Raw genomic sequence first — 27,276 nt, forward strand, 5'->3', positions numbered from 1 at the left:
AAGAAGTGCTAGGGGCTCCGTGGAAATGTTTACAGAAAAGTTATTAAAAAAATACAATAAAAAAAGTTAGATTAAATAAAGTAAATGAGTAAATAAATACATAATAAATAACTGAATAAATAATAGATTAAAATAAGTGAATAAATGAGTAAATAAATACAGTACTGTAATGATTAGGAAAATAAATATTTCAAATATTTTCCAAATAATATTTTTGACATATTTATTTTTCACAGTGCAAGTAAAAACTATATAGATGCCTTTTACATTTTAGGATGAGGGTCCCTTACATGCGGATGATCCTATTTGGGGGTCGGTGGCATTTAAAAGATAGAAAACCCCTGCCTTAGAAAAACTATTTTACAGAAGAAATAAATGTAGACACTTGAATTTATTAATATGGTTATGGTTTATTTGTTATAAAAGGTATCTGTCAACTTCTCAATGTAAAACTAAATTGGGACTAATCACACTAGAAAAATCTTCTTTACATTTTCTAGCTACAATATATAGTCAGAAAATGACATTTTCCAAAATTGCATATATTGAATACAAAGCAATACTGCAGACGTTACAGCAGGACACTGTTGAAATGTGCGGTCCCAAATAACCTCATAACAAAAGCCCAATCATAGCAATTGTGTTCAGGAAGAGGGGGCGGGTTCAGACGTCATCTGTTCTTCCTCTGGGCTCCAGTCCCATCTCCAAACGTGCATCATGTGGTCGTAGAAGGAGCAGGTAGCCATCAGGCAGGACAGAGACTGGGTGTCTCTGACAGGGCTGGTGAGGGGGTCTGGAGCTGATCTTTTTTTGGGTAAAAGACAATGATCAGGTACGTATTGCCCCGAGTCATCCTCCAGAGAGGTATCAAAGCTGGCAGTGGGCGACTCGTACTGGATCCTGAGATGACTTCCGGACTCTGTGAGCCCAACGCTGGTTTGGGGAGGTTCCTGAGGAGAGGGGGGCGTGGAGTTGCTTAGGGGGAGTCTGGACCAGTCTGCTCCATATGCTAAAGAGTTGTGTAGAATATAAGAGGCCAGAACAGGACATGGTGCATCTTGTCCCTCTACAAACATGGATGTTAGGGAGAAACCAAAAGTTACTATGAAGAATTGTAAATGACACTACAGTTAAAATGTTTGGGGTCTGTTGAAAGAAGTCTCTTATGCTCACCAAGGCTGCATATAGGCTATTTGATCACAGAAAGAGCAAAAAATATTAGTACAATTTAAGATAACCTTTCTATTTTAAAATGTCATTTATTCCTGTGATGGCAAAGCTGATTTTTTTTTTTTAGCAAAGCTATCACTCCAGTCACATGATTCCTTCTTTGATCATTTCTTATCATTATCAGCGTTGAAAACTGTTGTGCTGATTAATATTTTTGAGGAAACCGTGATATGTATTTTTAGGATTCTTTACAGAATAGAAAGTTGATTTGAAATGCAACCTTTCTGAATAAAAAAAATTTCTTTCAACAAAAAATATTCACTGACCCCAAACTTTTGAACGATAGTGTGCATATTTATCATTGGCAAAGATTAACAGTAATTCTTACCCATAGCTTTCTGGCAGTGGAGAATATGGAAATCATTATGCATACATGCAGCTAGCAGAAGGTGCTCTTCACTGGGGTGCCACTTGAGTCTCCACACGCCACCACCCACTGCAGTCTCATTCAGGGGCGTCTTCATGTTCCTCCCGTCCCAGAGCAACACGTTCTCATCATAGCTACCAGAGGGACAGAACATGTACACATTATATACTTAAATATTGTGTTTTTGATGATTGCCTCAGCAGAAACTAAGGGAAAAGACTCTTTTCTCACAGACTGCAATGATGATTTTTGCAATAATGAACAATTATTCTTTTAGATTTATAATTCATGTTTTATATTTTCAGTTGCCTCCTACCTCCCGGTGGCTAGTACATGCTCTCGATGGGGGTTACTGTGTATGCTGCATACTCCCATAGTGTGCCTGAGACAGGACAGTAGTATTTATTTACCATGACTGTGCATAAACAGCATATAGAACATAATTAAGTGGACTCAAAGGCTAAAAGTAAAACATCACAGCTACTGTCTCACCTCTTGCTGGTGAAGGTGGGGGAAGAGGGACCCATTCTCAGATCCCAGCCCTTTAGTTTGCAATCATCACCACCTGAGATGGCAATCATAAAAAGTAATGGGTAACACTTTATAATAAGGTCCTATTAATTAATGCATGGACTAACATTAACTAACAATGAGCAATACATGTGTTTAATAATCTTTGTTAATGTTAGTTAAAATACAACAGTTCATTGTTAGTTCATGAAAGCTCAGGTCAATTAAATAATATTAACAGATACAACTTTTGATTTTAATAATGTATTTGTAAATGCTGAAATTAAAATGAACTAATAATAATAATACATTTATTTTTAATACATAAAGTATTTTTTATTGTTAGTTCATGTTCACTCACTAATGTAGTTCACTAATGCGAACAAATGGAACCTTATGTAGTGTTACAAAGTAATGATACAAATAAATACATTTACGTGAAAAGATAAATCAATGCAGTGTTATTTTAGTATTATTTATATACTATTATAGTATTTATTGATATTTTAAATTAGCTTTTATTTTTATATTTTCAGTTTTCATTTTAGGAATTTTAAACAACTTTAGTTTTTTTTAAACAAATATTTCTATTTAGTTTTTAATTTTAATACTTTCAACTTATTTTATTTCAGTTAGTTGCTAAGGCACCATTTAAAATTTTCATGAAATGTATTTTTAATTTTTTTTATCAAACATTTTTTTAAATAGTTTTAGTTAGCAATAACAACACTAAATCAATGACGATACACATAACAGCACCAGAGTGACAGACAGTTCCTTTTTCCTCATACCTGAATAAACAATCTGAGTATCCCAGTAACTAAACGCTGAGATCCAGGCTTCAAAGTCGTGAGCTTTCCACTGACACACAGCAGTTAGACTGGCTTCCCCCAGAGACAGCACTGCGAGAGAGCCGCTTGAGTCACTGGACACCACACGCACATCACTGCTGCAAAAAGACAACAGTAACCATTATATACAGAGACAAATGCAATGGCAAATCATCAGTCCATGAATGATGAGAGCACCTTACCTCTCACCTCTCCCTGTGGACCAGTCTAAAGACAAGGCCAGTCTGTCAGGACCCAACTCTGCCCTCAACTCACACTCCAGACCACTGGTGCCCTGCTACTGGAGACACAGTCCAAACAGGCAAAAGACACTTAATCAAGTAAAAACAATAAAACATCTTAAAATAGTGTCCAATGCCAACAATGTTAGGGGGACTTGGGCCCTGAGCTGCAGGATTATTCAAAATGTATGTATTATTAATACAATTTCTATTATTCATACTAATTATAATTCTGGTAATGCATTTCCAAAAACATTCCAGTGGCTCTGGATTTAACCTGAAATAATAATTGATGCTGCTAATAGAGCTTAACTTTTATTACATCTATCATAGTCCTTGAATGTGCATCTCCTCATGAGTTTGAGTTTGATTGGTCACCTGAGGTTCCATAAGCTTGTACAGCTGGATTTCTCCACTTGCAGTGGCCATACCCAACAAAGGACGCTCTGATATCGGCACATGACACCTGAGGAATTCAAATATAGCTATAAGAATCTGAATCAGCATTCATGCCATTACTGGAGGAGCTCCATTAGGTGGAGCTAGGTCCGACCACACCCTAACCCTACCCATAACTCTATCCCTCCACCCATTAGATCCACAGAGGTGGAGCTGGACTAGGTCAAGCTCAACCCATGAGGTCCAGAGAGGTGGAGCTGGACGTCATTTGGCTCTGCAGTGAGCACCACTTTGGCATTACTGACCATCTGTCCAGGGTGTTTCATTTCCTCAGCCAGAGACTACTTACTGTAGGTGTGGAGAATGGATGGATCAACGCCATCACATACAAGAAACAATATGGATAATATATACACAGAATGTACAAAATACAACAAAACATACATATAGAGTGTGTAATGGTGTAGGTTAAGAGTGAATTGTAGTGAGCAGAATGAATAGTCAGACTGCCTTACCACTTGAGGTCGAGAATAGCTGGAGTGTCTATTCTCTGAGTCTCTGTCAATGGAGGGATGAACGATGGTTGCGGAGTACAGTGAAACAGATAAAGTCGACCGATTCTGTTCGGGGCAGTAGAGTCTTCTGCTGTCTGCGGTTAACAGAAAACACTGTTTCAAATTCGAAGTGGCCAGTTGATACAACTAATAATATCACACACAAACACACACTTCTTAGCTATTTAAATGAGGATATTCCATATACGTAATGGTTTTTATACTGTACAAACTGTATATTATATCCCCTTACACTAACCCTACCCATCACACAACACTTTCTGCATTTTTACATTTTTAAAAAACCTTTAATTACTTTATTTGTATACCAGATTTACAAATGAGGACATCCCTAAAGGGAGGATTTTGGAGATTTTGTCAGGTTTTGGTCATTTCTGGGTACCAAGTAGGCACACACACACACACACACATACACACACTACCATAACATAAAATCAAAATATATTTTGCATTAATGACCTTATCATCGCCTTTTTGAAGTTGGTAAGTCCCACATGCCAGAACATGAGACCATTGTGGTAATGGGCACCACTCCACGGTATCAGCGCTTAACTCCGTGTCAAACACTTGCAGAGTGCGGGTTCGAGACTGCCAACCCATCGAAGCGGCTCAGCATAATATGAAGCAACTTAGAATTGACCAAGAAATAACTGTAACTGACCAAGAAATGACTGTACGCGTGCTGTCACTCTATAATCCCTGCATACAGCACAGCAGACCAGCTGTCAGTAAATAATTTATTTACATTTTATATGTTGAATTTCTATTACATTTCATAACTTTACTTCAAATACCACTTTCCAGGTCATAAACATTTTTGTGTAACTTCGCCTTTCATAGTTTTTGCGAGGTAAACAGGACGTGAATTTCACAACAACTTCCGGGTGGCTGATGCCTGACTGGCTGAGCGTTTAAATGACGCCCTTGTTGTTTATGGTGAACAGTTCCTAGTTGAAAAGCATGCAGTTTTCACTTTTTATGTGATTGCACGGTACATCAGTATGGATCAGATTAACCCCGAGTCAAAATCTGTCCTCTGCACATTGCTGGATAAAAACGATCAGTCCAAGTATGTGTTTTTTACGCAAAAGCGATCTTCAGGAGACATAAACATGGGGTGAGTTGATATTTTGTCAAGCAGTGACAGCAGTTTAATGAGCTATACTCCATCTATAATTCATGTATAATAATTATAAATGTAGGTTAATTATATAAGTGTTATTTTAGTATTATTAGCATACTCTTATTTATATTTTGAATTAGTTTTTTATATTTCCAGTTTTCATTTTAAGTTTTAGGAATTTTGTTATGTGTGTTTGTCATCTTTATTAGTTTTTCTTAAAAAAAAATCTAATTAGTTAATAATTTAATTTATTTTATTTCAGTTTTAGACAGCATTTCTAATTTTCAATCAATTAATTATAAAAAAATATTTGAATGTAAATCCTAAACTTAAATATATATATAAAAAAATAAAATTGTATATGTTGTGATGTCCTGTTTCTTATAGATTTACCAATGGTGAAGATGTTTGGAAAACTCATCTTTCGGAGGAGATTGTGTCCCAGCTTGTAAGGATTTGTCAATGGGAGTCTTTTCACATGACAGATATTCCTCTTTTACAGCAATAATACAAAGCTTTTTATTTCTTTACAGTTTAAGAAGTTTGCATTAAAGTCCACAGAGGATTATACCATCAAGCTCAAGTGAGGATCTGTGAAAGAGTACTTGATGAGTATTGATAGTCTGATTTCTTTGGTTGGCAAGATCTTCTATCCTGTCTGAGAACACCCTCTTGTGTATCTGGACAGATGTGCATGTAAGACTGGCAGAGCATTTGTGAAGCTGCAGGAGGACAGTGCTGTGCTGCATTTAGGATCTGAACCTACAGACCTCAGTCTGTCTCTTTCAAAACTCACTGACTCAGAGGGAAGAACAGAAGTCAAGGAGCTGCTGTTTAAAATGGCTGACAGCCTGCAACAGCAAGAAAGTCAAGGCAAGCAAAGATGCTTTCAGTTATTATAACTGCTATTTTTCAAAATAATTAAACCCTGGAGCTAAATGTTTGATGTTTTCAATCATTTGTAGGTGCATCATCTTCATTTAGTCCAGTCAAGAACCCTCAGAAGAGGAGTTCTGGTAAGTTAAGGCAGTACTCTTTAAGCTTGTTAGTTGGATTTAGTCAAGTGGATTTAAATCAGTGGTTCTCAAACATGATTTAAAAATTATGTAAATTTAGTTATATTAACATGATGTAAAAGTACACTGTAACTTTTTTTTTTGTTGTTCAAAATTAATTTAAATAATGAGTCAATACATCATTCAAAGCGTGTTTTTGTCTTACTCTTATTCATGCCTAATGAAAGTGTTTATGTTTAGTATGGTTTTTGCGGGAAAGATAAATTGCCATATGTAGCTCTAACAGAGTTTATTGTAAAGCATTATCCATAGGGTCATATTCATCCACACAGTCACACAGAGCCGAAGCACACCCTAAACAGTGTTCTTCTGCAAAATGTGTGCAGTTTTGTTTTCTAACCATGAGAAGGCCAAAAGTTACATAGTGTACCTTTAATTAAAATGCAAAAAAACTCAAAAAAATAAAGATGTATAACATTAAACTGACATTATATATTTGAGGGCTTTTTAAAAGATTATTTATTACAACAGAAGTATCGTGTATGTGTGTGTGTGTGTGTGTGTAAGGAAGGAAGAAAAAGAAAGAAAGTTTAGATGGGAGGATCTTCGAATATTGTCTTGGACAAAGCCTTGGAGTCAAAAATTTCAAGAGTTACTGATTTAAATTGTCTAAGCTCTTTTAAAATTCCATTTTTCTTTTTTTTAGAATTTGAACCTAGAAAACGGCACACGGGTCCAATATTAGCAGTTAGAAAACGTCTTCCTGGGGATTCTCTCATCAACCCTGGAACAAAAAGGTGATTTTTTTTTATTGACTTTAGGCTCAAAAATAAATGAATAAATCAAATTTCTTTCACCTCCTGTTCATGGACCGTTTCTAACCATTTTACAGAAAGAAACCTGCAACAGGTGTGGCCTTTGATGATGGAGACGATGAATGAGGTCAACGTGAGCTTTTATTAAACACGAATTGTCTGTTTTTTAACCACCTCAACACTATCAGTTTTTAAAATATAATTGCATAGCAATTACACCATGAACTGTTTTAAGTCATCATGCATTTATTTAAAATTGTATGATTTCTTTATTTTCTTTTAATTGTGTTGCTAATAAAAAAATGGCATTTTTAAATAAATGTGATAACTGAAAATGTTTTATTATTCAAACGACTGTGTACAAATAAAAGTCACAAAATCAATTGAACAATTTATTGATTTAATTATTCTCTTTTCTCCCTGTTAATATTAAAAACACCAGTTCACCCCAGTTAGTACAAGAGAATGGAAACGATAAAGGTCATTGAAAACAAGCTGAAAAGGTCCAGTCAATCTTGTTACAAGGGAATTCACCTGAACATAGGTATTACTGGATGAAAAAACGTTCATAAATATTGAATCATATTCACATGTACTGAAGTTACATTCCAAAGCACTTACTAGAAAGATAAAACTAAATCACCTCCTTAACCATAATGCTATTTTATATGATACAGAACCACACTCATGTTTGCTGGTGTCTTAAATCACTGCACATGTTCATTTCCAAAGTGAAAAGCAGCTAGCACTGATCTTTAGTTAGGCTGTTGAGGTTCTCGTTAGCAGGAAATATATTTTGAGGAAAATATTTAGCAGGAAAGGAGACTTTGAGTGTTCAGAGTTCATTAGGTCAGTTTTCATATAGCTGGTCACAATTAATTTACACATTTCAAAAACTGCTTCATTTCCCTTTGGTCGTCGTACATGAAAATGCACCCAACGGCCTCCTCATCCGTCTCTGCTTTCCTCTCTTTGAGGAGCTCAAAAATATCCATCATACTCTTTAACACAGCAATGTCCGAAAAATAAGACACCATTATAGTACTAAGTGCCGACAATTGTGCAAGATTCAGAGATTTAGCACGGTTAGACTGTCACCAAGCGATAGGACCTAACCATCATGTACATCACTGGCATGAAGGAGAAGCATCGTTTAATTTCAAATAAACAACATAAATGACTAATTTCAGGAAAAAGAAATTACACTTGTATTACATTACAGTGCAAACAACAAAAACAAAACCTCCTGCTATTCAAGAAACAAACATATTTCAAGGGTTCTCAAATATAATCATCAAGAGCAATGACCTGATTTCGGTCTATCTGTAATAACAGTGACTCAAAGTTCACTTTTGGCTTCACAGTGATAGAGTGACACTTATGAACGTTTCAACAGACATCTGGTGTTATGCAGCTTTTAACCATTCACGGTAATGCAACGTAAAAGACACCGGTTTCAATTACAATTCTTAAATAAAATAAAAAGAATTAAAAAAAAGGGAGAAACCCCAGGTTCAGGAGACACAAAAGTCAGCACAAAACACTTATGCCGTTTACATTCAACTACAAGACCATAAACATCTCGATAGCGGGGCTTGTTCGGTCCGGTTCGACTAAAGGCCTTTGAATCAGTCACGGGTCATTCACTATTGAATGTCCAATGTAAAAACTTCAATGAAGGTGCACAGGTACATTTGCATTCTTCAACAAGAACAACAGGTCCGTTCAAAACATTTAAGCATAGCAAAATTTCTTCAACCAACAACACAACAGGCTTGTCTTTTATAGCATGCTCTCAATGCAGGTACAAATAAACAAACTAGGTCAGAGTAAAAAAAAGAAAGAAAAAAAGATGTAGGCTATAGTTACAACCGTTTCAATTGAACATGAGAATAAACAGTCATAAAAAGAACAAGTTGCAAAGGCTGAACCCATTCCTTGAGGGATGATTATGTTATGACATCAACACTATGATTAAAACAATTTCAACGTGTAAAGATAGTACGACCATATTCGAATTTAAAGCGAAACCAAATTAAACCATACGGCCGGTTTGTATCTAAGAAATACATTCTCTTTAATTCCCATCCAGCAGGCTTGAATATGAAGTACAGTAATACACGTTTCCATAAACCATCATCTCTAGAACTCCAGAGGGGAGGCTGTGGACTGAGAACCTCAGAGAACCACTCTCTCTGGCCCGATCACGTTCAGGCCCCGACTGTGTCCGCATCTCTGTTTAGAGTTCCCAGAAGAGCCGTTCTCTCGCTCGGCTACTGAAGAGCAAATGGAAAAAAGAACAACCCCCTCACTTGGCCAGAGAGATGGATCCTCTCCAGCGAGAAAAAAACCCACACAAACGTCTTTCACCACACAGACACGGGTCTGAGCTTGAGGCTTATTTTTTTTTTTACCATCTCTCCGTCTGTGAGATGAACAGCTGTTTCAGCACAGAGTGTCTGTATTAAAGGACAACTGTACCTGTGAGAAGGGAAAATAAAAATGATTACAGAGAAGAATTTTAAATAATGTAGTACAGTAGTCTTGGGATAAACAAAAACATATGATTGATATGAATATTTCAAAGTCCCAACCAGAGTTACCTAGTGGCATGTGTATCGCTCGTACTGCCAGTGCAGTTCCATTTACCAACAAATTACTCTTTTGATTTGGTTCTTTTAATGAATCAGTCAAAAGTTAATGGTTGAACCAGTCTATCGCAGGGGCGTCCAATCCTGCTCCCGGAGGACCACTGTTCTGCAGAGTTTAGCTTCAACCTCAATTAAACACACCTGAACCAGCTCATCAAGGTCTTTCTAGCTGTGTTGAGGCAAGTTGGAGCTAAACTCCGCAGGACAGTAACCCTCTAGGACCGAGTTTGGACACCCCCCTGGTCTGACGAATTAACTTCTGAATCACTTACTGGCTGGATGTTTGTGATATAGTTAAAGATTCACAAAAGTGTTTTATTGCAATAAACACTGTTTTAACTACCATTAAAATTCAAATTTAGATTTTTTTTTAAATAAAAATAATTTTACTCAGAAAGGACAAATTTATGGAAGCCCTGTACCGCAACGTAAAAAATTTAAAAATTCAGAAATTCAGAAAAAAAATAAAAAATTCAGAAAAAAAAAATGCTATCATTTCGAGATTAAAGTCGAAATGTTTCGAGATTAAAGTCGAACCGCAACGTAAAAAAAAAAAAATCTGTAAAAAAAAAAATTAATAATCTGAAAAAAAAAAATGCTATCATTTCGAGATTAAAGTCGAAATGTTTCGAGATTAAAGTCGAAACATTACGAGAATAAAGTCGTAATATTTTTTTTAGTAAAAGACCTGCGCTCGTGAAGTCGAACTGCTTCTGACATGGATCTAAACATAGCTTTTTTACTTTTATCTGGGCTTTCAACAAAAGGACATTCTACAGGTGCTAATCTACCAACATGACATTACCATTTGTCTTAGGACGTTACAAAATATACTGCGCCGGAATAGACTTTACAGGCGAAAACACTCTTCAGACTGGATGGAGGTAGCCAGCTTTATATCTGAGGAAATAACGGGATCCGGCCAAATGATTGGATACAGAATGATGCACTTAAAATGTATCCATTTTACGTAAAACACTGCCACATAAAGTTTCGACCAGATTGTGAACCTACTCCGGCGGAGTCTGTGCTCGTCTATAGGCAACGCCATGGTAATGCATGTTGGTAGATTGGCACCTCGAATTTTCTTTTTGTTGAAAGCACAGATAAAAGTAAAAAGCTACTATTTTGTGTAGATCCATGTCCGAGGCAGTTCGACTTCACAAGTGCATTTCTTTACACAGACACACACACACAAAATTCAGAATTGGAAACACGCCCTATGCACCAGTGGACGCGCGCCGTTATGAATGCACACACACGCAACTTCTGCAGAAGACTGTATTCTCTAAACGTTTTGAGTTTAATCTCGAAACGTTTCGACTTTAATCTCGAAATACTAGATTTATTTTATTTTTTGACGGATTTATTTATTTTTTTACGTACTAGATTTGTTTTTTTTTTTTGGCTAATTTTTTTTTTTTTTACGTTGCGTTTCAGGGCTTCCGTACAAATTACACGAAGGCAAAGACTTTTATAATGTTACAAAATATTTTTATTTCAAATAAATGCTGTTCTTTTGAACTGCCTATTCATCAAATAATTATGGTTTCCACTAAAATATTAAGTAGTTTCAACTGTGATGATAACAGAAAAATGTTTCTTGAGCACCAAATCAGCATATTAGAATAATGTCTGAAGGATCATGTGACACTGAAGACTGGAGAAAATCCAGCTTTGTCGTCATTTAATTTAATTTAATTTAAATGTATTTTAATATTTCACAATATCAATGTTTTTATTGCAGTTTTTATTTTTGATCAAATAAATGCAGCCTAGTTTGGGACAAGAAACTCTTCTAAACACTCCTAAATGTTTAATAGCTTTGACCTTGCCTTGTTTTTTTTTTCTTGTGAGATAAATTAAACATTACAATTCATTTCTTTCATACACTTTACTTTTTTTGACATTACAGCAGCCAATTTGATTCTGAATCCATAAGAAGCTCACCCGATTTGTTCTTTATTTTTTAATAAAAGTAAAAGACTAATAAGTCTTATGCAGACTGTGCCAAGCAGATTTAATTGAATTATCTCATTAACTGAAATATGTTTTTTATGTTGCTGTGTCCCAAGTCTTACCCTCTCTTCCTCAAAGCTGATCAATCCTTCGTCATCATCACTCTCAAGTTCATCTGGCTCTTCACTCACAAGAGCGTTGAGTTCTGTGTTGGCAAGACGAGGCCTGAGGATGCTAAGCAGCCGCTGCAGTGGCGACTGACCAGCACTAGATGGGGAACTTTCCTGCTGTTCCAAGTTATCACTTTGCTTTTTTGCAAAGTTAACAAAGACCTAAGAAAAGAAAATAAGATATTACTACTTTTTCTTCTTACAGTATATGCAGCTTTTGGGTTCATATTGTACACATTTAGTTATTTTGCATCCATAAGATGGATTTTGACCAGCTGTCAGTCAAAGAAAATACAGTTTATTCACTTTCATTACTTTACACTTTCACTAATACTGTACCATTTCTCTGAGGTAAACTTACGTTGTCCAGGGTTGTCTGACTGACAGAATAATCCTCAATGCTCAGCACCTCCACCACCTGCTCCATTTTGCTAAAGACCTGAGCCAGAGAGATGTTCTCTGACTTCAGCTGGTACTGAATCTTCGTGTGGTGCCGCTCCTTAGGTAAAGGAATAAGCAGAAGTTTACAATTTTTACTGCATGCGAAGCAAGCTCAAAATATACGCACATGTATACTTAGTTTTGTCAGCATTGCACAAAAACACCTTGTGAGAGCTTCTTGCAACTTTCTATAAATATGAAAACTCACTGTCTTAGTATATATTATACATTTTCTTAAAGTTTTATGCTTAAAAAATTGTCAATAAGGTACAAAAATCTGCCAAAAAATACTTTGTATTTTTAGTACTGAATATTATGCACCTTTAGGATGGCCTCTGGAAAATTCCTGTTGAAAAAACGTATCACTTCCTTGACACTAGCGGTGGTCTTAGTGCGTACTGTTATCATATATCCATCCCCAAATCTGAAACAAATATAAAAGAACAGTGTAGCAAAAATTGTATAAGTGCACTGCACTCCTGAATCCCACATTTTAGTGCCTGAGGCTTTTCAAACCTGTTTTTTAGATGCTGGATGCTTCCCAAGCACTTGAACCTGCCGTTAACCATGATGCCCAGTCTAGTGCACAAGGCTTCACACTCCTCCATACTGCAAATAAACATAGTACATTACAGAGCGAAAGGTCGCAGCTATTAAAATTAAACACAAAAACAGAAGACAAGATTTCTATAGTTACCACACCTGTGTGACGTCAACACAACAGAACGTCCGGTCTTGATGATGTCAAGAATCAGGTTCCATAAGAACCGACGAGCCTTTGGGTCCATACCTGTGGTGGGCTCATCCTATAATGACAAACAAGATCATGTTTAGACCTGCGCAGGGTATTTAAACACAGCTCGGTGGCAGAAAAATGTCAAAAACCTTTCACTGAAAAACAAGACAAACTGATTAAGAAAACTCTTTTTTCGCAGTGAGAGTGGAGAATGTTAAGGGAAGAGCGACAGGCAGATCTCACCAGAAAGATGAGTGAAGGGTATCCAATCAGAGCAATAGCTGTGGAGAGTTTGCGTTTGTTGCCTCCACTGTAGGTGCCGGCAGGTTTGTCAGCATACTTGGACAACTCCAACTTCTCCAGAGCCCACTGAACCACCTTCAGGACACAAAGTGAGAGCGAATGAGAGTGAGATACTGTAAAAAGATGGTAGGGAAAAACTCATAAAAAAAACATTTTATTCTCGACAGTAAGGACAAATCTAACAATAAACTGCAGTTAACATTTATAGATTGCTAAGTGCTTTTTCAAGCTGATTTCAAGAGAGCTTTCAGGAGCTCTTATCCATACTTGACTATCACTGATAAGTGCATGACAACATTTTACAGAATGCTGTGTGACTGCAGAGTGTGTGTGTGTGTGTGTGTGTGTGTCTGTGCTCACCCGTTCCTCATCTTTCCAGGGGATGCCGCGGAGGCGTGTGTACATCTCCAGATGTTCTCGAGCAGTCAGATCATCGAACAGAGCGTCAAATTGGGGGCAGTAACCGATGCTCTGCTGCACGCATAAAAGCTCCCGCAAGATGCTGCAGGTTAATGAAAGACTCATAATGACTAAGCCATTTACACTAGCAGTATATATACAACATGAATTAAATAAGAAAACATAAAAAAAGCTTTAAAGCAACAACACAGAAATCTATCCATACAAACATGCATACATACATACTCCTACACTGGTGGTCAAAAAAATTGGAATAATTAAGTTTTTTTTAATGTTTTTTCAAAGAAATCTCTTACGGTCACCAAAGGCTGCATTTATTTGATGAAAATTTTGTAAAAAGAGTAATATTGTGAAATATTATTACAATTTCAATTAAATGTTTTGTATTTGAATATATTTTAAAATATTATTTATTTCTGTGATGGCAACGCATTCTTCTTGTTTTAAACTTAAATTAAACAATATTTATTTGCAATATGCTTAAAGATTTAGCAAAAGGGTAAAACCTATCAACTTATTTTAAGACATATTCCATATTCTGTGAAAAAATACCTTGTATCAATATTCAGCACTGAAAATGAATCAATAGTGTCGTTAGCATAGCAACATGCTAACATCAAAACTTCCATGTAAGTTTTAGTAGGTCAATTAATTATTTTTAATAATTTTTATTCATAAATAAAATTGTAAGACTTATATAATAAGACTTATTTCAATTAAGTTTCATTTTTCTTATTCATGGGCAAATTGCTTTCTCTTGTTTAATACATAAATTATTGGAAAATCAACTTAGTTTAAGTAATATTCTATATTCTTCCAAAAAAAAAAACAAACAAAAAAAAAACGCTATAACATCAGAGGTGTTCTGAATGTAGCACCTGTGTCCCTGGATAAAGGCCTCTCCCCCCGTTGTGCTCTCGTCTCCTGTCAGCATTTTGAAGGTGGTGGTCTTTCCTGCTCCGTTCACTCCCAGCAGCCCGAAGCATTCCCCAGGACGGACCCCCAGACACAAACGGTCCACTGCCAGGATCCGGCCCATCTTACGAGACTTGTACACCTGTAGGGAGATGGAGGCTCTAAGAACATCAGAACGATGGGTTCAGGTCTGATCAGACAGGGTTAAGGGAAAGTTTTTAAAATGTCATGGAGAGCCTGACCTTGGTTAGGTTGTCGATCTTCAGCATGTCATTGTCAGCGTCTCCCCTCAGCACTCTGCGTCTCTCACAAGCCACATCAACATCATCGTCCTCAACCGGCTGACTGCTGACAGGCACTCTCCTTCAATCAGATGGAAACAGTGACCTTTAGAACTTTTTCATTTTCAACTGTCAAAGACACACACATACACACAGTATACAATCACACACTCACTGGGCTTTCCTGAGGAAGTTGTACTGGCACAGAATTGTAATAAGAAAGCCAACGAAACCCTCAATGGTCATTGCCACCAGTCCCCGTGTCACAATGTCCCATTCAAATGGAGACTTCACCTTATCAAACTGGCCTGCAGGGAAGAGAAGGCATTTAATCTTTTGAAAAAGCAAAGAAAAGTCCTCAACAGTGCCCTGAGATGGGGAACACACAAACACACCTATCTTGGCGTAATACTCATTGATGTACTCATTATAGGCCATCTCCATCAATCCATGACCGAGGTTATAGTTGGGAAAGATGAGAAAACAAGACTTCAGATAGCTGTTTACCAACTTCAGATCCTGTGAGGTAAAAGAAAAAAACATATTAGTGATAAAATGCTACACTTTTATATGATATTAAACATTTATATGATATTAAACGAAGGTCAAGAACACCTAGGTGGGACGGGCCAAATCCAGTATTTAAAATGAAATAAAAATGCCCAATTAAAAATAAATTCAAAAGGAAAACAGCAAAAATAAGTGCATATACACCCCAACGCCATTGCCGAATAGGTCAATTTTTTTATTTATTTTTTACAATATATAAAGAAATACATAAAGAAATAAAATAAAGAAATTTGCTAATAGATTTACATTTGCAGCTCCCCTACAGATATTTTTTTTCAAATTTAATATAAACATCTCCGCCTCTGTTCGTACCACTCCTCTAGCCCGGGCTGGCCCGCTTTGGACCAAGGTATTTGACGGGCCAGAAAATCCTGGCCGTTGTGTGCCGTGCTGCTTATATTTATCACGCAGTAAAAATGAAAACGTAAACGTAGCCCATGCCTGTAATGTATATTGAAATATCGGAAATGTGTTTAAAAATCATATCACCGTTATTGAAAAAATTATATCGCGATATATATTGATATTGAATTATTGTCCAGCCCAACATTATATTTACACACTTGATGGATTATATTTATTTTTTTGGAATTATTTATCTGAATGACCAGTCAACAAATGAAAATGAGAAATAGAAATGTAAATACATATATACATTTATTTATATTTATATACATATAACTAATTTTGATTTATTTACAGGATATTTAGATATACTTATTAAATATAATTAATCAAAGGATAAGGGTCTGAGTGTTATCTTCATTTGGAAATGTTTGTAATTTGTCAAGGTATGAGAAAATGGTCTGCCATATTTTATACAAAAATATATATATATATTTGAGAATGCAAATTCAGACATTTAGGAGATTTGAATATGTTCATTTTAAATTACATCATATTTTACCACACATATTTAATCATTCACAGTGCTATTAAAAAATGCAAAAGGACACCAGTTTATAAACTATATAAATGCCATGAGTGATAAAAATGTATGATGCTAAACAATTTCTCTCTTTGATGTACCTTGTCATGCTCAAAGAGCTGTAGGAGGAAAGTGGCCACCGTGGCTGTGATGCCAATGAAGAGATTAATGACTATGAGGAAAACATAAGCTGTGCTGGGCACCTCAAACCAGAAAGAGGCTGGATACATGATGGGGGTTATAGACCAGCTAGAAAGAGAGAGAGGGAAATGTCACATTTTATGTGGGATTTTAAAGACTCGAATAAAACTGACAAAACAATGTTTGTATTTATTATCACTCCATGTCTGACTTAAAGTCTTCATGCAGAAAGAGCTTACCCATAAAGGAGGAAGAGAGAGAGCACTGCAGGGAAATTCGTAGGTGACGTGTATGCAGGAAGGTCGAACACAAACAGAATTAGGACACAGCATGTGGCTGGAACCAGGTAGTTCAGCTAGCGAAGAAAGGACAAAAGAAATCTGTGTGTAAACCAATTTAGCCCTCAGGACTGTTCTTGCTTGAGAATAGACAGCACATTATCTCTCCTTCACCCTACCATGTCCCATATGTAGTTTGCAAGCCAGTAAGTGACAGGGTCACATCCGCTGACAAACTGAAGGTGTTTGGCCTTGGTGGATTTTTCTGCTACAAGGAAGACCACGAAGCTCGCTGGCACAAAGGACATGGCTACTATGATGAAGATGGCAATAACCACATCAGTGCCCTGGAGCCTAGAAGGAGATGAAGAGCAGATATTAAATCAGAAGGAGCTTTTTAAAAGAGCTATTTTTCTGTAAAGGGCTGGCTCTCAACTCTGGAACATATTGCTAACTAAAAAAAAAAACTAAAAAAACATGACAAAGCCTTTTACAGTGATGGTTACGCTAGCACTGGCTTTAGAGAAACCAGAGCTGTACACAATTAAAATTATAATAAATGATTGATTTAATTCATTTTATCTATCCACCTTATTTTTCAAGTAAGCACGGGTTTATCAATTCGTAATTTAAATGTGCCTGGCTTCCGGTGTCATCCCCTTCCAATTATTTTTAGCTGTACAAAATAGTTGACTTGCAAATTGGTGTTTCTTACCATATTATTTTAATATTGTCTTAATTATAAAGACGCTGGTTTGTAGCGCAAACAGTTTTACAGTTTACTGCACTTTGATATTATCTTCTCGTTAGGGGCTAATAAATCAGAATTCTTTCACATTCATAGAAAACACCTTACTTCCGCATTGAAAAATAAGGTGGATATGTTGCCAAGGTTGGGAGATTCCTTATAATAGGTAGTGTTTTTCTTTTCTTTTTTTGTGCGTATGCGTATATTAAATTAGTGAAAAGTGTTAACAAAAGGTAAGAAGGGTTTTAGTTGGTAGGGCTGGTAGTATTTTTTTTAAAAGAAAATCCTTTCTAGGGACCTGAGATGCAAATAAGCATATGCGATATTCTCTATGTACACTGCATATTTTTCAGCTCTTTGGCTGGAATGTTTTTTGTACTGTCCCTATTTATTATTGTTTGTTATAAATAATTTATATGTGCACATCACTTTTTTTTTTTAAATCTATGTGCCCTAAGTTTAAATAACTTCCCCTCCAACTTGCAGTATCATCTCTTTTCTGATGAAGTGTTTACTGGCACGAACAACCTGTCACTCACATGAGATCACAACAATAGCAAACCACAATCATCCAACGATCCAATCAATTCTCGTTGGACAGAAATAAAGTCCCGCCTTATATTTTTTTTCTAGTTTGAGAAGCTGTTCTCTCGGGTTTACGTCACAATAGGGAAGAAAAGTCTATCACTTCCATTTCATGCAAACTTAAAATAAACCAATCAAACAAATAAAAAATAAGCAATGAGTGTCTAAGGGTTGGAACAGGAAAGTAAGACTTACAGATAATCCAAAGAAAGACTGGCACTGGTTCTGTTCATGGGATGATTGGTCACTGTGATGCCTGTGAACGGGAGCATAAACAGGATTTTTAGTGCAACTAAACAATCTTTATGACAAAAACCAACAGAATTAAGATGACTTAAAAAGAAGTCAGTAAAACACGCACTATTACAGAGAAAGAACACAGCCATTCAATCAGTGTTTCTACATAAACACTCACAGCTAATTCAACCTGTGAACTCACCATATGCAGCAGGGTTTCCTTTACTACTGGGCAGATTGGCTCTGAGGATGGCATTGTTGAGGACATTAAGGTAAGTGGGCATACTGTGATACCCTTTGTTATTGTAAAGCACCTGCAGATCAAGACAAAAACATTAAACCTTTGATAAAATATTAGCTATAAAGATGATTAGCTATAAAGGGTAAAGATGCTCTGACTTGCCTGTGAGGATCGCCTCACTGCTATTTTGCGCACCATAGGTTGCGCTTTTCTCCCGAAGGATGCTGGGACAGATTTCTGAATGTTTCCTACAGTAAAGCCTCCATATCTACAGGAAAAAAAAACACACACACACACACAGTTTTTGAGTTAATTTGAGAGGTAAAAAAAGAGAATTTAACAAAAAAATTGGCCTGAAATGGAAATTCATCTATTTTCTAAATGTGTCTTGCTTTGATCTTATTGTGAACAATTCATCCATGCATGTTTCATAAAAAAAAAAAAAGTTTTGACATTGTCATTTTTAATGAAAATGTTGACCAAAACTGTCAAAACTAAATATTCTTGTAACTTATGTTGGACTTAATAATTTAGTAATAATTTAGTCCAGCTAAACGCCACCACTTTCTTAATTGACTTCAAACATGCATTCAGATTTCTTGCCTCCATCCAATCAACAACTGTTAGATTGAACCAAGACCGCCCTACTTTTTTTTTTTTTTTTTTTTTTTTTGATAATCCGTTTGACTCAGATGTACGTCACTCACAATACGGAAGAAAAGTTATGTTGCTACTTCTGTTACATCAAGACTTTAAAGGAGTCATATAAAAAAAACTAAAATTCCTTGAGGTCTAGAAATAAAAATGTTCAATACACTATATAAACAACATCCAACCAGTCCAAAAAGTAATTTATCAAAACTGAACTGCACAAACTGCTCACCCAGAAATCAGTGGTTTGCAGTGATGTCATAAGGATAAATACACAAGCACATTTACAAATGAGAAATGATATTTTACCATATTACAACATATTCAGTATTCAGCAACTTGACCTGCCTAGTCACTTTGCTTGGATTGCAAAGATGCTCATTAAAAAACTAGACTGAAAATTGGACCTAGTAGCAAACCCACAAATTCGGTGTAAGCGTTTCACATATAAAGAGGGTGTTTATATAAAACTCTTAAAGGTACAGAAGCAAAAAACAGCCATCTTAATTCTAAATCTCCCTGTTCCAACTAAAGGTCTAAATTACTATGTCTGTGGTGTAAAATACTTTAACAATACTGGTCCTTAGGATAATAAATACAATTTCAACACCCTTTCAGAAGATTACCTGTGTAATCTGAGACGATCAGAGGTGTACAGGAGATATTCTGACACGTTGCGACCTGTGATGTCCACCAAGATGTCTCCAGTTACTACCTTCATGAGGGGCGGTCGGCCCCCGACTCCACTGGGGCAGGAGAAGCCTGTGCCCTGCATGGAGCAGATACAGCGCACCGGCTCTCGGATGGTCAAGGGCAGCGTGGGGGGAGACGTCGCCATCTCTGTGGGAACACAGCAGGGAAAAAGATAGAGTCGGAACAATCTTCTTTATGCAAGGAAAATAAATTCTTGATTTTTAGCATTAGTCAGCAGATGTGCAGCACAGGAATTACTTCCAGTCATTCCTGATATTATCTCCAAAGTTTCATAACTTTCAGTATGAATCACTTTTTCACTTTTTTTTTTTTTGGCTGCTGAACAGTGTTCATTTTTATAGTTTTTTTGTCAATATTTCATCATATTCATTTATTTTTGAAAATTTTAATAAACATTACTAAAATGCCATCTAATATTAATAGGATACTTCACCCAAAAATTAAGAAATTTATACAGGTTTGGAACAATTTTCATTTTGGGGTGAACAAATTCATTTTTCATTTTCCTCTCACCCTTTCATATTTGATGAAAAGGTGAAGAATTAAACCAAATGAAATTGATCAAATGTGAAAGTTAATTTAGTCAAATTAATGTATTACTTATAACAGTTCTAATTTTACAAAATACTTATATTTCAAATAAATGCTGTTCTTTTGAACTTTCTATTAATCAAAGAATCCTGAAAAATGAATCACGGTTTTTACCAAAAAAAAACACACCACCAACAACAACAAAAAACAAACAAACCACAAAACAATATTTTAAACACTGATAATAACAAGAAATGTTTCTTGAGCACCAAATCAGCATATTAGACTGATTTCTAAAGGAAAATTCAGCTTTGCATCACAGGAAAAATAAAAATTCTATTTTAAAACGGTTTTAAAATAGAAAACAGTTGTTTTAAATGATAAAATTGCTAACATGTAGATGCATATTGAACCATACACCTGTAAGCACTGTAAACTCTGACCTCGGACAGTAGTAGGAGGAGCGGCAGTGTAGTTCCAAAGGCCATCTTCAAAATGTGCCTCTGGGTCATCAGAGGGGGCAGGAGAGGGTGGCGGGGGCACAAAATTTGATAAAGGCACACCCTGTGTGAAGGAATCCAGGCACATAGAGTCAAAGTAGCGGGCTGCAAGGGTTTTGGAGTTGTTGGCATATGGATTCAGAGTTTGAGCCAGTTGGTCCAGCGTGCTGTTGAAGGGAGTTTTCAGTACACAAGTTGCACCAACTCCAGAGGGTAGACGCAGTGTGTTAACAATCCGCTGTGGGCCTGCGTCTGGAGAAAGTTTACTCCTGAAGCAAACAAAGGTTGAGAAGGATTGAGAGAGACGATGTGTGTGTGTGTCTTCATTTTACTTTAAATACAATCAGCAACAAAAAAGTCTTTAGGTCTTTAAAATGTTATTTTACTGTACAATGACCTTGTGGCTGACCTGTACTGAAGTCTGTCTTCATTGGCATAAGGGATGAAGTTTCCACGAGGCTGTGTGTAGTTGTGATACTGAGATGGAGACAGAATCAGGGGAGGAAGGTCACCTACAGAACCAAAGAGAGACCATCAGAACAGCCTTCACTCAAGCCTAATTAAGATCTGCATCATTTTAGTGCCAGATAGCAAATGCTCTGATTAAATCGTTAAATTAATCGCCATAATGATATATTCTAAATGAAATTGGCCCATAAAATAGTTTGAAAAAAAGTTTCAAACTTTCATTTGGAAAGCATATAATGCTCACTAAGGCTGCATTTATTTGATCAAAACTATAGTAAAAACAGGCATACTGTATTGTGAAATATTATTACAATTTTGAATACTGTTAAAAGTTTAAAACGACTGTTTTCTATTTTAATATATTTTAAAATGTAAATAATTCCTGTATTGGTAAAGCTGAATTTTTAGCAGCCATTACTCCAGTCCTCAATGTCATATGAAACAAGAAATATTCATTATTATTATCAATGTTAAAAACTGTTTTTATTTTATTTGCTGTATTAAATATTTTTGTGGAAACTGTGATACATTTTTCTTCAGGTTTTCTTTGTGTTCAAAAATGTTAAAAAGAACAACATTTATTTGAAATAGAATTCTATTTTAACATCATAATTGTCTATACTGTAATTTTTTAATTGGTAATTTATTCAATATTGTCCCCTTGAATTTCCAACAAAAATAACTATATTGCGATGTATAACGTTAAATATCTTGATATAAAAGAATTTTCAACACATTCTTTATTGATTTTAGAAACATTAAAACATAAAACGTGTGACCTTTCAAAAATGATTACGTAATGCATGAATGAGAGCTAGTGCAAGACGAGCATTTGTGGTTAAAAAGTATATAAATATAATTTTTTTGTTGTTGAAAATGACAGATTGTTTTTCTAGATAAGACCCTTATTCCTTGGCTGGGATCATGCTGAAGCTGCACTGAAACTGCAATTTGGACTTTCAACCAATTGGTCCCCGTTGAAGTCCACTATATGGAGAAAAATCCTGGAATGTTTTCCTCAAAAACCTTAATTTATTTTCGACTGAAGAAAGAAAGACATGAACATCTTGGATGACATGGGGGTGAGTAAATTACCAGGAAATTTTTAATCTGGAGTGAACTAATCCTTTAACAATATATGTGAGTTTTTCCAAAGCCAAACAATAAGCAATTCCTGTAACCATTGACCTTGATATAAAATTACAAAGTGCCCTGTGTCCTTCTTACCAATCTCAGGCACAGATAGAGCTACAGTCATGGCCACACAGACGAAGAAAGCAGGCAGCAGGATCTGTGAGAGAATGCCCTTGGTGTTCCTCTTCGCACAGTGAAACCTTTTCACTATCAGCCCGTGAAACTGCCGAAGTTTCAACCACCAGCCCTCAAGCTTAAAGCTGCCTTGGCCGTCCAGTATTGGCGTCTCCGGAGAGGACTCTTCATCTGGAACACAGAGGGTATATGGTACACTGAGCAGTAGGTAAGCACTTTATCTGTTACCTCCAGGCCCTTCAGAGATGCACTTGTCTCAGAAAGACTTCCGCTTTATGTGTCCAGAAGCTGCAAACAGCAATAGACAAAATGTTCTTTCTAAAAGCCATAGAAAAAGAGAGAACCACAAAAGGTTTCTACCAACACAACCACCAACTGAGCTATAAATGAAGAAAATATTAATAATTAGGTCTCTCATTCGATTAAACATTTTAAGATATTAAATAAAATGTATTTATTAAAACTTTTCTGTAGTTAATGCATAAAAAAGAAACCGACAAAGCTAAATAAATGTTTAATTATTTTAATAATTTGTTTCTAATTATTATAGTCAGCTATGAATGTTCAGTTTTTTTTAATAGAAATTACCATGAAACAGTTACAATGTCAAAGTGAATAAATGTGTTAATAACATAAATAATTAAATCACACTGAATAACAACAATAATGATCAATAATCAGGGCTCTCAATCAATGGAACTTTTTTTTTTTTAGAAATCACACAGACCATGAAACAGTTATTACAGTACATTGTCAAACTGAATAAATGTGTTAACATAAAAAAATAATTAAATCACATAGTAATAATAATAAATAATAATTATGGCTCTCAATCAATGAAATAATTTTAAAATACTTAATAAAATGTATTTAATAAAGGTTTTCTGAAGTTAATGCATTTAGTTTTTTAATAAGGAAAGAAATAAGGCTAAATCATTTGTGTAAATAGGTTCATTTGTTTCTAATCATTAGTTCTAATCAGCTCAAAAAAAATCTAAAAAAATCCCACAGAGCAGAATTAAACAGTTACAATGTCAAATTGAACAAATGTGTCAATAACATAAAATAATAATAATAAAATTAAATACATTTCATTGAATAATAATAATAATTATTATTATAAATAAATATTATTATTATTATTATGCTATTTTCCTCACCTCGGAGACTGGCCGAGTCAGGATCCTGGACATTGTCAAACAGAGGGCAGTAGTCTCCATAGAAGTCGGAATAGAGGCCCCCCTCATCCCCTCTCACTGAGCCCAGAGAAGAGCCGGACTGTAGGGATGCTTGGCTTGGGCTCAGCCTGGAGCACATCATCAGGTTACTGAGCTCCACCTCTGGCCGGATCACGGCAGCAGCTGGTGCCCCCTCACACTGTGGCCTTCCTAAAAGATTAGAGGGCTTCCCAGCTGATGCTCCACCGGGAGAGTCCTTCATATCTGACAGAGAAAAAGAGAGAGATATGAAATATGAATCAAATCTCATGGCTTTAGATGCATTGCTACAGCACTCTTCAACATCTAACCTGCATCGCTGTTCTCCAGTGATAGATCCTCTTCTGATACCTTCAGAAAGACCTCCTCCAGTGTGGTATCCATCACACCAAAGCTGGTCAAGGCCAAGTTGTCCAAACTCTGCTCCAGAGCCTGAAGAAAATTCACCCAACATATGTGCCCATCAGCAAAAGCTTCATATTCAAATGAATAAAGATTTGATGATATCAAACTGTGTCTTTCCAGCTGTCTTAAAACACTGTTAGTGTGTACCTGAAACAGCCTCTCAAAACAGCCTTTCTTGACAGCCTCTGACGGTAGGACATAAGAGAGCTCAGTGTTGGAGTCGGACACCAGCAGGCAGGAGGCAACATACTGACGGATGAACTGTGTCACTCTGCTCTCTGAACACGGAGATATCGAAGAGGATGGAGACTGGCTTGACTGATCTGAGAACAAACAGAAACATGATGTTGGGCCACGGCAGATGAAGAACTAGAAGATATTTGTGCTGCTCTTTTGATCTTTTACAACATCAAACAATGAAAGGAGGAACAGAAGAATCATAAAAAATTTACAGAGATAAAACAGAGACAACAAATAGTAGGTTCACAGAAAAATGTTAAGTGTTTTACATTGTAAAACAGATCTTTACAAATAGATTGAGATAATAAAATTCTAAACAATTTTATACATTTATAACAGTGGTATTTATATACTATTATAGTTTTATTCATATTTTAAATTAACTTATATTTTAATATTTTCAGTTTTCCATTTTTTATGTTAATTGTAAATGTTTTATATATATATATATATATATATATATGTGTGTATGTATGTATGTATGTATGTATGTATGTACGTATATATATATATGTATATATGTATGTATGTATGTATGTATGTATGTATGTATATATGTATATATATATATATATATATATATCGCAATGCCCACGTGACGGCTCAGACATAAATAATAAAACATTTTCCCAAATAAGGATACCTGCAGTGTGCGAGTCACTCTGTTTCTTGACAAGTGTGAGTTTGTAGCCATCTCCATATGTGCTCTTGAGGAACAGAGGAGAACCACAGCACTTGAGCTTGCCATGAGAGATGATGGCAATCCGGTCTCCCAGTAGATCAGCCTCATCCATGTGGTGAGTGGAAAGCAGGATGGTGCGACCTGCTCACACACAGATTCTAGTTTTGGACTGATCCTGTATTTGGAAACTGATGCAACATAGACACTACCATTTAAAAGTTTGGGGTCAATAATATTTCACATGTTTTTACTGCATTTTTGATCAAATAAATGCAACCTTGTTGAGAATAAGAGACGATTCATATTCCCGACCCCAAACTTCTGAACGGTAGAGTATTTATCATTAGTAACGACAGGATCACCTTGTTTATATTTAAGGATGAGGTCCCAGATTGCTCGACGGGCATATGGATCCACTCCTGCTGTGGGTTCATCCAAAATCACTGCACGAGACCCACCTACAAACGCAATCGCCACTGACAACTTCCTCTTCATCCCCCCAGACAGAGTCTGAACCAGACTGTGACGCTTGTTGGACAATTCAAGATCCTCTATCATCCTGTGAATTCCAACACACAGACTCTATGAAATCGGTTATGGGCATGAATGAGTAAGTGTTGGCAAAATGTGAGCGCATTAACCCACTTGTCCATCTCCTTGCGAATATCTTCCTCAGCCATGCCCTTCAGACGCGAGTAGAACCACAGGTGTTCCTCCACACTCAGCTTGTCAAACAGAACATTATGCTGGGGACACATGCCCAAATTCTGCCTGATGCGCTCCATCTCTGTGCGGATGTCATGGCCGTATATGGTGGCAGAGCCAGAAGTGGGTGGAAACAGTCCTGTGAGAATGGACCTATGAAAGATTCATTGGATAATAAATACATTTACTGCAGGACACTTTAGTTTCATACATACATCCAATTTTCAGCTAGTAGGGTGCGACTGTCAGCCTCAATAAAAAGCACAGTATGGGTTCAGAGGGTATCAACCACTCTAACACACTATGAAATACAATATTCTAACACTCACATAGTGGTGGTCTTGCCAGCCCCATTGTGTCCCAAGAAGGAGACAACCTGGTTCTCATGCAGGTTTAGGCTCAGTTTGTTTAGGGCCAGTTTTCTGCCAGTCTTGTAGACTTTGGTCAGTTTGTCTATGCACACCACCAGCGGCAAGTGACTGGGTTCTTCTTCAATTCCACGAGTTTCCTCTGAGCAACAAATATACCTAAATTCAGTAACAAGCTAAACATTTCTTAACAATTTACATTATTTTGACACAAAACATGCTAACTTTAACAAAGAGTGTAAGCTGATAATGTAAACTAAATTTAAAAGTTTGAAAGACAAACATTGTTGACTGAAATTTTTAAATTGTATAAATGTTTGAAGGTCAAGATGGACAGAACACTAATTAGATAGAATGATAGTTAGAAAGATAGAATAATAGAATGACAGAACACTTGAATGATAGATATAATGATAGATAGAACGAACGAACGATAGAACTCACGAATGAATGATAGAATGAATGATATAATGATAGAGATAGATATATAGAATGCAAGAATGATACATAGAAGGAACGAAAGAATGAACAACAGATAGATAGATCAAATGATAGAATGAAAGAATGAACGATAGAACTAACGATAGAATGAATAATAGTTATATTGTTCATTCTATCATTAATACTAACGATAGAACGATAGAATGAATGAAAGAATGAATAATAGAATGAACGATAGAACGAACGATAGAACGAACAATAGAACGAACAAATGAAGGATAGAACGAACAAACAAACAAAATAACAAACAATAGATAGAACAAATGGTAGAACAAATGATAGAAAGATAGAACGAATGGTAGAATGATAGAACA

General features: G+C 36.0%; 3 protein-coding genes across 7 annotated transcripts in view; 1 reads left to right on the forward strand and 2 right to left on the reverse strand.

Moving 5' to 3' along the window:
* Nucleotides 1-390: 390 nt before the first annotated feature.
* On the reverse strand, nucleotides 391-4,753 carry dph7 (diphthamide biosynthesis 7; the record flags this gene model as incomplete). Of its 2 annotated transcripts, none has more annotated exons than XM_084114052.1 (9): nucleotides 391-1,066; nucleotides 1,559-1,731; nucleotides 1,914-1,979; nucleotides 2,090-2,162; nucleotides 2,899-3,053; nucleotides 3,141-3,235; nucleotides 3,558-3,645; nucleotides 4,094-4,227; nucleotides 4,613-4,753. In XM_084114052.1, the coding sequence occupies 9 exons, from the start codon at nucleotides 4,751-4,753 to the stop codon at nucleotides 645-647; spliced, it is 1,347 nt and encodes a 448-aa protein (XP_083970178.1). In that variant the 3' UTR covers nucleotides 391-644. The 2 variants fall into 2 exon arrangements, with proteins under 2 accessions (XP_083970178.1, XP_083970177.1); XM_084114051.1 differs by having other exon boundaries at nucleotides 2,899-3,056.
* Nucleotides 4,754-5,029: 276 nt separating this feature from the next.
* Nucleotides 5,030-7,490, forward strand: paxx (PAXX non-homologous end joining factor). The gene is made up of 7 exons (XM_084114053.1): nucleotides 5,030-5,270; nucleotides 5,664-5,724; nucleotides 5,810-5,859; nucleotides 5,965-6,149; nucleotides 6,242-6,292; nucleotides 6,999-7,089; nucleotides 7,185-7,490. The coding sequence occupies exons 1-7, from the start codon at nucleotides 5,155-5,157 to the stop codon at nucleotides 7,231-7,233; spliced, it is 603 nt and encodes a 200-aa protein (XP_083970179.1). The 5' UTR covers nucleotides 5,030-5,154; the 3' UTR covers nucleotides 7,234-7,490.
* The window catches only part of abca2 (ATP-binding cassette, sub-family A (ABC1), member 2), a 59,618-nt gene continuing 39,828 nt past the window's right edge, over nucleotides 7,487-27,276 (reverse strand). For all 4 annotated transcript variants that reach the window (XM_084114049.1, XM_084114047.1, XM_084114048.1 and 1 more), the window contains 29 exons: nucleotides 26,423-26,603; nucleotides 26,034-26,246; nucleotides 25,751-25,947; nucleotides 25,350-25,529; nucleotides 24,614-24,789; nucleotides 24,373-24,493; nucleotides 24,005-24,286; nucleotides 22,803-23,015; nucleotides 21,517-21,619; nucleotides 21,051-21,376; nucleotides 19,989-20,202; nucleotides 18,874-18,979; nucleotides 18,673-18,784; nucleotides 18,429-18,489; nucleotides 17,080-17,254; nucleotides 16,862-16,977; nucleotides 16,583-16,730; nucleotides 15,379-15,502; nucleotides 15,159-15,291; nucleotides 14,945-15,065; nucleotides 14,666-14,844; nucleotides 13,728-13,869; nucleotides 13,308-13,442; nucleotides 13,031-13,134; nucleotides 12,845-12,937; nucleotides 12,650-12,752; nucleotides 12,249-12,386; nucleotides 11,840-12,049; nucleotides 7,487-9,588 (listed from right to left, as the gene is read on the reverse strand). In XM_084114049.1, the coding sequence (XP_083970175.1) occupies nucleotides 9,553-9,588; nucleotides 11,840-12,049; nucleotides 12,249-12,386; nucleotides 12,650-12,752; nucleotides 12,845-12,937; nucleotides 13,031-13,134; nucleotides 13,308-13,442; nucleotides 13,728-13,869; nucleotides 14,666-14,844; nucleotides 14,945-15,065; nucleotides 15,159-15,291; nucleotides 15,379-15,502; nucleotides 16,583-16,730; nucleotides 16,862-16,977; nucleotides 17,080-17,254; nucleotides 18,429-18,489; nucleotides 18,673-18,784; nucleotides 18,874-18,979; nucleotides 19,989-20,202; nucleotides 21,051-21,376; nucleotides 21,517-21,619; nucleotides 22,803-23,015; nucleotides 24,005-24,286; nucleotides 24,373-24,493; nucleotides 24,614-24,789; nucleotides 25,350-25,529; nucleotides 25,751-25,947; nucleotides 26,034-26,246; nucleotides 26,423-26,603 (4,442 nt within the window). In that variant the 3' untranslated portion in view covers nucleotides 7,487-9,552. The remainder of the gene's footprint in view (nucleotides 9,589-11,839; nucleotides 12,050-12,248; nucleotides 12,387-12,649; nucleotides 12,753-12,844; nucleotides 12,938-13,030; nucleotides 13,135-13,307; nucleotides 13,443-13,727; nucleotides 13,870-14,665; nucleotides 14,845-14,944; nucleotides 15,066-15,158; nucleotides 15,292-15,378; nucleotides 15,503-16,582; nucleotides 16,731-16,861; nucleotides 16,978-17,079; nucleotides 17,255-18,428; nucleotides 18,490-18,672; nucleotides 18,785-18,873; nucleotides 18,980-19,988; nucleotides 20,203-21,050; nucleotides 21,377-21,516; nucleotides 21,620-22,802; nucleotides 23,016-24,004; nucleotides 24,287-24,372; nucleotides 24,494-24,613; nucleotides 24,790-25,349; nucleotides 25,530-25,750; nucleotides 25,948-26,033; nucleotides 26,247-26,422; nucleotides 26,604-27,276) is intronic.

Source organism: Abramis brama, assembly GCF_963993115.1.
Source record: "Abramis brama genome assembly, chromosome: 5".
NCBI classification, from domain to species: Eukaryota; Metazoa; Chordata; class Actinopteri; order Cypriniformes; family Leuciscidae; genus Abramis; species Abramis brama.

Coding starts and splice junctions, on each gene's coding strand:
- paxx (XM_084114053.1), top strand. CDS start 5,155: ATGGATCAGATTAACCCCGAGTCAAAATCTGTCCTCTGCACATTGCTG. Junction 5,725..5,809: donor AGGAGATTGTGTCCCAGCTT/GTAAGGATTTGT, acceptor ATTTCTTTACAG/TTTAAGAAGTTTGCATTAAA. Junction 6,293..6,998: donor CCCTCAGAAGAGGAGTTCTG/GTAAGTTAAGGC, acceptor TCTTTTTTTTAG/AATTTGAACCTAGAAAACGG.